Source organism: Telopea speciosissima, chromosome 8, assembly GCF_018873765.1.
Source record: "Telopea speciosissima isolate NSW1024214 ecotype Mountain lineage chromosome 8, Tspe_v1, whole genome shotgun sequence".
In the NCBI taxonomy this organism is placed as follows: domain Eukaryota; kingdom Viridiplantae; phylum Streptophyta; class Magnoliopsida; order Proteales; family Proteaceae; genus Telopea; species Telopea speciosissima.
The window spans coordinates 5,183,076-5,197,047 of record NC_057923.1 but is presented as its reverse complement, the minus strand read 5'-3'; the positions used below and the strand labels follow the sequence as shown (position 1 = coordinate 5,197,047).

Here is a 13,972-nt window from a genome sequence, read left to right as displayed (position 1 = left end):
GTGATGATTTTAACTGAGAATTTCCTTGTTTTGGTTTTGTATTCCTACGGCAATCATGGAGTTTTGCGAAGTATCTCTCTGATGGATTTTGAATTGCGTAGAGGAATCAACTAACTCTGTTTCTTTGGACTCTAGCTCTAGAATTTAGAGCTTCCAATGAGTTTGCTTGCTGGATAAGTCAGTACCAAGGAAGGGCAACCATGTAACAATTACCGTTCCATTACATATGAATATATGATTTTGTGTATGATGGATCACTGCATTGATAGGCTGATTAGATTTATGATTTCCTCCTCAGGAGATAGAACCTGGACTTTCAAGGATTTTTCTTTTGATTCCTTACGGGTTTTAAATAGATTTTTCCAGTGAATGACCACAGCAAGTTATGGATACCTGTCAAGTCACAATAATATATTGCTTATTTCTTTTTTGGAAGCTGGGGAAGAGATCTTCCCAGTTCGGTCCATGGAGATTTGAGCTGACTATTTCTTTATCCGCAGTGTGGGAGAGTTCTTTCAGCGCCATTTTGGGCAGGAGGTATTTAGTTTTTTTATTTGTATTCTTGTAATAATTTATTTCTCTTAGATTATGGTTAGTGTTTCCTTGGTTCTTAATCTTTCCTACACAAAGAATTTTGTTCTCTTAGATTCTTACTGGCTTGATAATACATGCAGCAGGGTCCAATTTCCCAAGGATTTAGTTCCCACCAGATTTGGCAGTTTCCAATGCTTTTACTAACCATTCTTCCTTTGTGTGTAAGGTTGTTGATTATCTCATCGACCCTTTTGTTGCGGGGTCAAGTGCTGGAGATCCTGAGTCGCTATCTGTGAGTAATGTCTTCATACTCTGTGCTCAATCTTCCTTAATCTTTGCACTATGAGGCCTTGGCATTGGCGTTGGCATCGGCATTTACTGTAATACAGAATTAGCAAATAAGGCTCACGCAGAACTTCTGGAAGTGTACTGTTTCATCTTTATGCATGAGGTTAAGAATTAAACAAAATTAATCCTGTATTGGCATTTTATGCTACAGTTCTCATTTCTGTGGACATTTTTTCATTTGGTTTTTGTCATTTCTTCTCGCCTAAATCTACTTTAAACTTCTTTTCTTTCTTTTGCCAGTCTTTTTAAAATTTCCTCAATATTCTTTCATAAAGGGAATATCTCAAATATGGGGCTACAGGACCTATACATAGGATTGGGGCCCCCAATAACATGCCATGTGTCAGACATTTGAAGGACCAGGACCTATATTTGACGATATCCCAATGTAAAGGTCAAACATGTAAGAAAGTCAGTATGTTTTTTGACCATCTGATCTCAATGTTACTCTTTGAAACCTCTTGAGGCTCTAGTTAAATTTTCTTGACCATCTAAACAATTTTTTTAAAAGCCAAATCTTTGTATGATATATTCTGATTTTTTTGCTTCATCCGATCTTTTAGATGGGACCCACCTAACCATATAACATTTCACGAGTTACAATGGTCTGGGTTCCTAGACCTGAGATTTTATGCTTTACGAAAGTAGTTAACTTCTCTTTTGTTTTTACAGATACGCCATGCATTTCCAGAGCTATGGAATTTGGAAAGGAAGTAAGTCCCTTGCAACTTGTTTCCCCAGTTAGAAAATAAAAAATTTCATTAGTAGTTTCACTGATCTCCTTTAATGTAAAATACGGAATATCACATGCCGATGTCCTGCACCTTAGGTTGGTTTGGATTTCTTTAGAATGGAGTTTCCAAAATCTTCTTGGAGTTATTGGATCTGGTCATGTACTTCATTCTCAGAGGATCCTCAATCTGTATTTCGTTCATTTGGCTCCTTTTTCTTTTGTTTTTGCCAATATTAAATTAAAACTGAAGGGTATTACCTTTTTAGATTAAAAATTTTCAGTGAAACAAATGTTGTTTGGCAATTGCCAAAACCATGCCCAAGAGTTGATTATTTGTAGATAGATAAGCACAGTAAATGTCACACCCCACCCAAACTAACCCGGGTTATGTGACTGAATGTCCACTGACATTCCCAAAACCACCAGGATCTCAGTTCTGTGGCCTACCTCACAGTTAATAATCAAATAATCATTAAGCGAATCAGAGTAATGCAGCAGAAGATTAATACTATAATATAAACATCATTAATTGAGTTCTATGTTGTAATAGTAGAGTCTATGTAACATACAGTTCTTTGTACTTTACATCCATTATATCTACATAATATTCCAAGATGAATATTTACACCAAAGAGATTGTGTTAACATATCCAACACCAACTAAATCAGACCATAGCCACTGAAGGCACAACTGACACAGACGCATGCATCACCATGCTCATCCTGCTCAGCTCCTCCAATGTCTGCTTCTTGCTCGACAACAAATTGGGATGAAGGGTCCACATCCATCATCGCCACGCCACCTGTTATATTTGAAAAAAAAAGAGATATATCGAGGAGTGAGCTCTACGGAGCCCAATGAGTGGAATCACACAAACAAACACATATAGTCCATGATTTATGCATGATTCGATATTAACATCATCAACAATACCTAACAAGTAGAAGGCCTAAGTCATAGTTCGAGAACTCGCGAGATCTCGCCGAGTTTCTCGGTTTTTGGAAAAGCCGAGACGAGACTACCTACGAGTCTCAAAAGTGCAATATCTCGGCGAGATCTCGGTGAGATCTCGGATCTCGGATCTCGGTTTCGACCCATTATTTTAACCCACCTACCATTTAAATACCTTACCTAATTGGACAAAACCCGACATATCTCGGCGAGATGTTGGCGAGATCTCGGATCTCGGGTCCAGATCTCGGGTTGACCCAAAGTTGAGGCTTCGAGTTGAAAAAAAAAAAATGCACCAACTCGGCGAGATCGAGATCTTGACTCGTCTCGGTTTTTCCAAGAGTCAAGTTGGTACCGAGACCCGAGTTTTAGTACCTTGGCCTAAGTCTTATGCTGGGTACTACAGTAACTAGTGTTACAGTGGAAGCCTACCAGAGACGTTTATCACTGTCCGGCAAACCCCCTTTAAGATAACCCTAGCTCTCACTCGGTTTTGATGCCGTGTAGGGTTTCCCCAGACACCGATCTTTGAGAATGATACTGCCAGTACTTCGGCTGTGACCATCGGTTAACCAACACCTGACCCCCTGTTGGTAAGGGGTGTAGTACAGGGTATGCTCTAGCCACATGCATACTAGGTATGATGTTTATGAGCATGGTTGAAAGTGTGAACAAAGTCCATATCAAAGTCATACTAACCCTCATGACAATGCTCAACACAAATGAATAATTATGCATATGTGTACCATGCTCTTCTCTAAATCACATTCACATTTCAATGTTCCTCACAACCAAAACCATAATTCAATATGTCAATGCAGTTATTGTTAAGAATAGTTGTATCAGGGGTATATATGTACATAACCCCTGCTTATGTACTCTATATTTCATTTGTATAAGGCTAAGGGCCTCAGTGTAATTTTACATTCTTTTCAATATAAGCTTGTTAGTCTCTAGTTTAGAGACATAACACATTTACCCCAAGAATCGTGTTTGAACTCTTAGCTCTCTTGGAGCTGTTTTCTTCCTTCTCCTTCAACTCTAAAACCTAACATGGTATCAGAGCAGTTTGTTCCTAGAGTTTGAAGGTGTTTGAAGGTTGCTTGGAAGGCTAGGGCTAGCCTCCATCTTCTGGTTTCTGCTGGTACTCGAAGGTACTCTTGTGGTATCTTCACACAGCTGTTTCTTGCTTGTTTGATATCCAAATGGAGCACAACCAGAGGCTGTAGCTTCGTCTGGAAGTCCCTTTTCTTTTCCTTGGATCATCTCAAATCTATTTGAAGCATCAAAGGATAGAAGCTGAAGTTTGGCCAGACCCATTCTGCAACTTTTTCTGCCAGCTGGGGTTCTTGAAGTGACAAAACTCATTAGTAGAGCTTTGTTGGTTGTTGTTTCTGGGCTCCTTGGCATCGTTTTTTGCTGAAGAAGGTTTGTCTTTGTCATTCCGCTGCAGTTTGATAGTTTGACGTTTTCCAGGCCTTTTTTCAGTTCTTGCCTCTGTTTTTTCCTCTGTTTTGTGACTGTTGTGTTTGAGGAGAAGTTGTGTGCTTGAAGTACTGTTGTTTGGACCCTTCAAGTGTTTGATTTGGGGTCACTATGGGTGACAAAAATGTTGAAACAGACCTACCTTTATCTCCAGACCCTACGGCTGCACCCTCCCCAATCCTTTCATATGAGAACCCAAATGTGCAGCTTCCCATTGTCAAATTGGACAATACCAATTATCTTGATTGGTCCCGATCCATGAAATTGATCCTTTGGTGTAGGGGCAAGATGGGGTACATAAATGGCAGCATCAAAGTTCCCCTTCCCACCGAGCAAGGGTATCCCAATTGGGACACTGAAAATTCTCTTGTGATGGCTTGGCTTCTTTTCTCCATGAAGCCTGAGATTGCCAGGAGGTTTATGGGCAAGGAGACTACCAAGGCCATTTGGGATAGTGGCTCGTATTTTTGATAGAGTTGGGGATTCTACGAAGGTGTACCAACTTCTCCAACAGATTGTTAGCCTGCATCAGGGTGATAGAAGCATTTCTGAGTACTATACTCTTGTCGTGGGTTTGTGGGAGGAGTATGATCATTATAGAGATCTTCAGTTGTGTCCTGAGGATGAGGTCAAGGTGCACCGGTTGTTTGAGAAAGAGAGGGTCCTATTTCTCTTTGGCGACCTTAACTCTGAATTTGAACCTTTTAGGGTACAAATCCTTGGCCGACCAAGTCTTCCCTCCCTTGAGGAGGTTTGTGGATATCTACAGAGTTAGGAGACCCGTAGGGGTGCCATGGGGACTACTCCTAATCCCACTGTTGAGCGCTCTGCTCTTGTTTCTTCCACCCCTCAGGACTCCAGTAAGGGAGCTGATAAGGGGGCTGCTAAGGGCTCTACGAAGGGCCGGTTTCTCTGTGACCATTGTGGCAAATCTGGGCATACGAAGGATTTTTGCTGGGATCTTCATGGGAAGCCTTCTCCTGGTTCCTCAGGGGGACTGAAGGGACAGCGGAAGAAGGGGCCTAAGGCTCATGTTGGGGTCACTGAAGCTGATTCATCATCCCTATCCAAAGAAGACATTGCTGCCTTTCGTCGCATTGTAGCTCACCTTGATGGGTCCTCTGCTGCCCCTACTTCCATGGCACTGCAGGCCTCTTCCTCCTCTGGCACCACGCCTTGGGTCATTGACTCGGGTGCCACGGATCATATGACGGGTAGGTCTCAGCTATATAATTCCTATTCTGTTTGTTCTGGGAAAGATAAGGTAAAAATTGCTGATGGTTCCTTCTCCTCCATTTCTGGTAAGGGAGATATCCAGGTTACACCTTTTTAACCCTTGAAGTCTGTCATTCATGTTCCCAACTTTGCTACTAACCTTCTTTCCGTTAGCCAATTGACTAAATCTTTGAACTGCTTTGTCACCTTCTTCCCTACTCATTGTCTTTTTCAGGATTTGGTGACGAGGAAGGTGATTGGCAGTGGTCGTGAAGCTAATGGCTTATATGTTTTGGAGACTGGTGCTTCCCCTGTTGTGCAAGCCCAATCCTATGTTTGTGGGCAAGGAGGTGGACATACTCAGGAGGATATTTTGCTTTGGCATCGTCGTTTGGGGCACCCTTCCTTTTCTGTTATGCGGAAACTGTTGCCTCATTTATTTACTTCTTTTCCTGTCACTCATGTTTTCCATTGTGAACCTTGTCTATTCGCCAAAAGTTGTAAAACTGTTTATGCATCTAATGGTAATAGATCTACTTCACCTTTTCATCTTATCCATACTGATGTTTGGGGACCTTCCCCTGTTACTTCTTTACGCGGCTTCCATTACTTTGTTTCTTTCATTGATGACTATTCTCGGGTTACTTGGGTTTATCTGTTGAGACACAAGAGTGATGTCCATGTTGCATTTAAATTTTTTTATGAGTTAGTGTATACCCAATTTCATACTCGGATCCAGGGTGTCCGTTTTGACAAGGGTGGGGAGTTTATGTATAGTGGTTTGGAAACCTTTTTTTCTGACCATGGCATTATTCATCAGGTGGCCGGTGTTGATACCCCACAACAAAATGGGGTGGCTGAACGCAAAAATCGCCATCTTCTTGAAGTGGCTAGATCTCTCTGGTTTACTATGCATGTTCCCAAAACTTTTTGGTCTGATGCCCTACTAACGGCTGTCTTTCTTATTAATCATATGCCGTCCAGTGTCTTGAACTTCAAAGTTCCACTTGAGGTCTTACCTCCCTGATCTTCTTCCTTCTCTCTTCCACCAAGGCTGTTTGGGTGTATTTGCTATATCCATATTAGCAAATCTGCCCGTACTAAATTGGATCCTAAGGCTTTAAAGTGTATCTTTCTTGGGTATTCCTCCACATCCAAAGGTTATAAGTGTTATCATCCCCCTGCACGTCGGTGGCTTCTCTCCAAAGATGTCCATTTCTTTGAAACTATTCCTTATTTTCAGTCACCTCTTCAGGGGGAGTGTTCATCTCTAGGTGGTGTTGAGGGTGAAGAGGTTCCAGAGTTTGTTTCAGTTCCTCTCTTCTCCCTTGTTTCTATTTCTCCTTTTTTGATTGACAAGGGAAAGAAAAGTTCTGTGGATACTGTTGTTGAGGGGGAGTCTCCCAGTGCACAGGTGAACAGAGAACAGGGGGAGCTACTGGTATATACGAAAGCCAGAAGAAATCCTTCTTCATGGCTTCCTATAAAGTAGACCTGCCAAAACCCTTCTTCGTCTCCTCATCCTGAACTTCCATCCATCGAGATGGGTATACCTTCTTCTACTTCTATATCCTCAGACTTTGATATTCCTATTGCCCACCGCAAGGGCACTAGGGCATGTACTAATCCCATTGCCAAGTTTGTTTCCTATGATTCTATCTCCCTTACAGGCATAGTACTATATCTCGCGATATATCGGTATCTCGGGCCTACCGAGATATCCGAAATATCCGAGATATCGCAAAATATGACCGAAATATTGCATTTTTTCTGCAATATTTCGGGGGTCCATCTCGGGGGGTATTTGGCCATATCTAGGCCTAAAACTTCATGGACAGCCTTATTTAAGCTTAATAAACACATTTAAACCATAAAATTGTAAAAATGTGAATTCAAATTGGTGTTTTGGGCTTGCACCCTTGATTGACATACGGTCGCCGACCCTAATGTATAAATAGTTAAATACACATAGATTAATGAAATCACAACTTAAGTTACAAATTACAAGTGCTAAATCGCTAATAGTAGTTCTTTGTGCCTCCCTGGATCAATCCCACTCATGCCTCATGGAGTCGACGTCCATTGCTCTCTGTTTGAAGGACATATGTGGACCACGGTATAGAATCGGAGAAGAAACGAGTGTAGTCATCCACAAGTGTCACGTAAATGGAATCATCAACATACTGTAGGTAACCTATCCTAGGATATAAACTAGGGTTACCAATCGATCCAGTCCGTGAAGAAGATGATCCACTGTGATATGATGTTGGCGCCGGCGCAAGAGGCGATGGCATTGGCTGCATGTATGGTGGTGAGGTTGGTAGCTAGGTCCGCTAGGGTATGCAAAGATGTTATCTACAAAAGATGATCCAGATGTCCCCTGGGACTGGGTAGTCATAGTCCCCTACCCCACTAAATCGCCATATGATGATGATCCATATCCATATCCACCGTAAGGTTGTGATGCACCATAATCCGATGCCAATGGAGTGGCGTGTGCGTTAAAAGATGGGGCACGCCAATGTCCAGGTCGGTCCTCCCTCCCTATCACCCATACTCAAACCACCACAATTAGATAGGTTATCAATGTCCATGTGATCAGGTTGCAATCGTGTTTGTCGACCCCTACGCTTCTTGTTGTATGTATGTAGGGGCCTCTCGAGGTGGGGGTGCGGGGCACGTGCTCCGTGGTCCGTATCTTGTGTGGCATGATCAAACCTGTCTCTCCAGTTAATCGGAGTGGCTCTACAGGTGCCGTATCCTGGGCCTCCTGGCCTACCACATAACGCTCTCGCATGCCGTCAAATTCTTCACCAGCATCACCACCACCAACATCACCACCACCAGCATTACCACCACCAAGATCACCATCACCACCACCAAAGATCACCATCATCATCATCATCATTTGAGGACTTAGACCAGTCTTCATCATCAACAACATTGCCACCAGTGGGCTGGAATTGTATGGGTGAGGCTTCCCTTGCATGTATCTGACCCTCGTCAGCCATATACTCGTCCACATCAACACCAATCTCAGAAGCTATCATGGGGTCGGGCCTACCTCCCTCCTCATCCAACACTGGCTCACCTCTATCCCTCACCCAATCCACAATAGGGTCCTCATCGTTTGAGTCAACTTGAAAGATGTCAGCTAGATCAATGGTGCCCCTCTGTCCCTCATGTCCCATGCGTATGTGTTGCGTTTCAGCCTCAAGTTGTAGTGCCATACACCATGTCGGATAAGCGTTGAGACCCCAATCGTGCGCATCTTGGAGTGGATGAGCGCAAAGGTACTCTAGTTCCTCTCACAACCGGATGCGAACATGTTTGGGCAAGGACTTTAATTGCTATTCTTCTTAAGTTTTCAGCCGATTCCCATACAACACCCACCATTCATTGCATTACAAGTTTATAACAAAAAAGACATGCGTCAAATGTTGTTTCAACTTTCAACTTTTAAATTTCAATACATATGTAATTTAAAACTTAAAAGAATTACCAAGATCACCACGTGCTCGCCTAGATCGCAGCCTCGGTTCCAAAACTTCCCAATGCATCCCTAAATACCTTGATCTACACCCATGTGGAAAATTAGTAAGTACTTCTTCACTACTTATTTGAAAGCATCAATAAGTTGAGTTTCCAAATGAACTCACTTCATTGTTGCAAATTGCTTGTAGTGCACCATCCGGCTCCAACTTCTTCACTACTTGTTTCACAAGATCAATAAGTTGAGTTTCCAACCCAAGCCTATTGTTATATTGATACTTAGGGTTCAAGTAGTATACTGAAATATGACATATAGAATAGAGGTATTATCAAACGCATAGTAATTAGTAAATAATAATACTATGAATTAGTAAACATAAAACAAATTTACTCACCACCTTATGCGGTGGATGCATAAGTTGATTCTCCCATGAGCATTTATGATATCTAAGAAGTGTTTGCTCTTGAGGAGCCACACTATAGACACTATCTTTCATCAAGTCTATTGCGCATATAGGATTGGCATGGTTGGGCCCTTCGAGCGAGTCGGAACATGTAGAACTTTAACTACGGCTCTAAAACTTTCACCACTTTGCTTAGTTTGGTCCAGAAGTCCTCGGATGACATCGTTGTTTGTGCTTCCCTCCCATTTGCGCCTTGGAACCCTTCCATTCAAACCACTCCTCGAAAGCAAACATGCTTCTCGGCCCGGCCTTCTTTGTCTCAATGCTTTTGAGAGCAATGTAGTTGGTGGCAAATCTTGTGATGCCAGGCCTAACCAAGTCACCCCACAATTTTTCCCTCAATAGATTGAGTGCATAGGAGTGGTTGTATACAAAGTTGGTGACTTGTCTTGCACTTTCAACCACAGTCTTCACCAACTTTAACTTTCCCATATCTTTTAGCATTAAGTTAATGCAATGGGCTACACAAGGAGTCCAGAAGAGCCGGTACTTACTATTGTTCATCATCTTCTCACCGGCCAGCTTGAAGTTACTTCCATTGTCCGTTACAATCTGGACAACATTCTCAATACCCACATCTTTTTCCACTACTTCCTTTAACAATCTGTAAATATATTTTGCATCCTTTATCTCTTTGGATGCATCCACGGATTTGAGGAACACTGTCCTCCAATCACAATAAACCATGAAATTGATGATGAACTTTCTTGTAGGCCCAGTCCATCCATCTGCCATTATAGTCACCCCATATGTCTCCCACATATTCCTCATCTCACTAATGTACTCATCAATCTCACTCTTTTATTGAGGTAGATAAACATTTATTACCTCATATGGGGTAGGGCCCTTGAATCCTGGGCCAGCCTCTGCAATGGTATCTATCATGGTATCATAATGGGGGCCTTGTGCAGTGTTTGCTGGAATGGTATGGTATAGCATCCACTTAGCTATTGATTCTTTAACCAATCCCTTCATCCCCTTCCATGCTCTTTTGATTCTGGGTTGACTGCTTCCTTTCTTCTTATGCAATTTAGGATCAGATGTTGATGGTGGTACTGGTACTGGTAGAGGTGTTGGGGTTGCCCTCACACTTTGTGATCTTTTAAAAGGATTCAAAGTTCTAGGACCTCCAGAACTGCTAGCTCCTCCACTACCCCATACTCTTTGTCTCTGCTGATCATCTTGAAAACTTACTCTACTCCTTGAAACAGTCCGCCTAAAATCCCTAGCCTCCTCTGCTGTTTGTATGTCATCAGGTATTGCAATGTCATCATCATCATCATCAGAGGAGTCATCATCATCATCATCATTGTATCGTCTTCCTCCTCCCATCGAACTCCTCACTGTATCCTCAAGTTGTTCTCTTATCCTTTGCTTGTCAGCCTTCCTCATCTTTCTTCCGCTCAAACTATCACCAATCTCCCTGGCTACTTCAGTAGGGACCATATGACAACCTACAACATCTTTAGATCCTCCAGTTAGATGTTGTTTAAGTCTACTGGACCCACCTCCCATAAATTGCATGTGACAGTAGTTACATATAGATTTTCTCTTATCCCCATCAATGGGAGTACCATGTAACCATGCAATGTCACCCCTATGCTGGCTGGCTGGTCTCTCTTGTTCCCTCTGTTCTCTTTGTTCCCTCCGCCCCCTTTGTTGACTACTTTCCCCCACCTTTTGCTTGCCCTTCGCACGTTGTCTATCACGATCCGCCATAATGATACTTGTTTACTGCAATGTAAGTAACACAAATAATTAAAAAACTTAATGTAGATGCACTTCAATTGACACTTTTAGATTACTAATACACTTGTATAGTTATTTAATATTTTTCCCTTAACCCTTATATTTTTCACATAATTAAAACCAATTTTTTATATATAATGTTAATATAAGTATTGACCTGACACAACAAAACCAATAATTAGTAAACATAATATACATGTAATGCATCTCAAAACATATAGAAATAACTTTCATATTTTTCATTATTTTTTAAATTTATAACTCATATTTTTCCTTATTTATTTCTGTTTTTTTAATTTTTTATATATTTTTCTTAATTTTTGAAAATTAAAAGAATTATTTAAGAGCAGAAAAATAAATCCGACACTTTGAAGCCGTAGATCGGCCATTGGTGTCTAACATATATTTAATTCATTACCATCCAAGTCATATTACCCCTAATTATTTCCTATTTTAGTTGTAGGAAAATGAATTTTTAAAACCAGAAAAAAAAAAAAAAAAATACATATGGGAAAAAAATTTCGACACCGTGAGGCTGTAGATCGGCCTCCGGTGTCTAACATATATTAATATCATCAACATCCAACAACATTTGTACAAAGTTTTTAAAAAAAAAAATAGTTTTAGAGAAATAGAATTTACCTTAAATAATGAAAATAGGCTTGGATGATGAGCTTAGATGACCCTCCGACGTCTTCCCGGCGACAAGGAGCTTCAACAATGCTTGGATGAGGCTTGGAAGGGAGGAAGAAAAGCAAAAATGAGGAAGAAGAGAGAAAATTGATTTTCAGCAGGTCTCGTCGAAATATCGACCAAGAGCAAAATATGGTATAAAAGGGGCCTTAGTGTGACACTATTTGTCACTTTTTCAATATCTCGCGATATATCGTGAGATCTTGCGATATATCGTGAGATCCACGATATATCGTCGATATATCACGATATATCACGATATATCGACGAGATATTGTATTTTTTTGTTTTGGAAGTGTTTCGTATCTCGGACATGTCGAGATTTACGAAATATGGCGATATATCGCGAGATTTTATACCATGCTTACAGGTATAGCCTTTTCTGTGGCTATCTCTTCCATATCTATTCCCAAGAATGTAGCAGAAGCTATGGTAGATCCAAAATGGAGAGAAGCAATGAACACAGAGATGTTAGGTCTTGAAAAGAATCATACTTGGGACCTTGTTGAGCTTCCTAAAGGGAGGACCCTTGTTGGATGCAGATGGGTTTTCACGGTCAAGTTCAAGTCTGATGGTACTGTGGAGAGGTATAAGGCAAGACTTGTCGCTAAGGGTTATACACAAATGTATGGCATTGACTATCAGGAGACCTTTGCTCCAGTGGCCAATCACAACTCCATCCGTGTACTTCCCTCAGTGGCTGCAAATCTTGATTGGCCATTGTACCAACTTGATGTGAAGAATGCATTCTTACTTGGTGACCTAGGAGAAGAGGTGTATATGCATCATCCTCCTGGGTTCAAGCTTACTGGTGACAATGGGAAAGTTTGTCGTCTTAGGAAGGCTCTTTATGGACTCAAACATTCTCCTAAGGCTTGATTTGAGAGGTTTAGACAAGCCCTCCTACAGAATGGGTATACTCAAAGTCAAGCTGATCACACATTGTTTATACAAAGGAAGGGCAACACCACTACAGCTCTCATTGTTTATGTTGATGACATTGTGGTCATGGGAAACAGTGAAGCTGAAATCTCAAAACTGAAGCTTTATTTGGCTCGGCAGTTTGAGATCAAAGATCTCGGTCCATTGAAGTAGTTTTTGGGGATTGAAGTTTCAAGGTCCAAGCAAGGGATCAATGTTTGCCAGGGAAGTTTGTTCTTGATCTACTTACAGAGACAGGCTACTTAGGGTGCAAACCAATCTCTTCCCCTATTGAGCAAAACCACAGATTGGGGGAAGATTGTGGCGAACCTCTTGTAGATGCTGAAAAATATAAGAGATTAGTAGGCAAGCTAATCTATCTTTCCCTCACCAGATTTGACATAACCTATGCTGTTGGAGTGGTGAGTCAGTTTATGCATGCACCTAAGATGGGACATCTTGATGCAGTTTATAGGATCCTCAGGTACTTGAAGTCATGTCCTGGAAAGGGTCTTCTCTTCTCTAGGAATGATCACTTAAGAATCGAAGTTTATACAGATGCTGATTGGGCCGGGTCTATTTCGGATAGAAGGTCCATTTCTGGATACTGTACTTTTGTTGGGGGAAACTTAGTCACTTGGAGAAGTAAGAAGCAACCCGTGGTAGCAAGGTCAAGTGCTGAAGCAGAGTTTAGAGCCATGGCCCATGGTGTGTGTGAAATCTTGTGGTTGAAGAAACTTGTTCAAGAATTGGGGTTTGAGACAACTGAGCCTATGAGTCTATACTGCGATAACAAGGCAGCCATCAGTATTGCTCACAATCCAGTTCAACATGACCGGACAAAGCATGTTGAGGTCGACAGACACTTTATCAAGGAGAAGATAGACTCTAAGACTATTTGTCCTTTGTTTGTGAAAACAACTGAACAAGTGGCAAACATCTTCACCAAAGGACTTAGTTCTCATCACTTCAGCTTTATGTTAGACAAGCTGGGTATGTATGATATATACCACCCAGCTTGAGGGGGAGTGTTAAGAATAGTTGTATCAGGGGTATATATATACATAACCCCTGCTTATGTACTCTATATTTCATTTGTATAAGGCTAAGGGCCTCAGTGTAATTTTACATTCTTTTCAATATAAGCATGTTAGTCTCTAGTTTACAGACATAACACATTTACCCCAAGAATCGTGTTTGAACTCTTAGCTCTCTTGGAGCTGTTTTCTTCATTCTCCTTCAACTCTAAAACGTAAAACCTAACAGTTATATGTTTCATAACACACATGATGCATGTTTCAAGTAATGCAACACATATAACAGAAAAAGTAAGACACTCATAAAAGAATCACTTCCCACTCACCTTCAAATATGTGAGAGTTTCCG

The 13,972-nt window shown here is 41.3% G+C and overlaps 1 protein-coding gene across 4 annotated transcripts in view; it reads left to right on the top strand.

The window, feature by feature from the left end:
* Positions 1–13,972, top strand: part of LOC122671073 (protoporphyrinogen oxidase, mitochondrial) — a 64,343-nt gene that overhangs the window by 18,146 nt on the left and 32,225 nt on the right. For all 4 annotated transcript variants that reach the window (XM_043868169.1, XM_043868166.1, XM_043868167.1 and 1 more), the window contains exons 8-10: positions 501–537; positions 761–826; positions 1,555–1,595. In XM_043868169.1, coding sequence (XP_043724104.1) covers positions 501–537; positions 761–826; positions 1,555–1,595 — 144 coding nt within the window. The remainder of the gene's footprint in view (positions 1–500; positions 538–760; positions 827–1,554; positions 1,596–13,972) is intronic.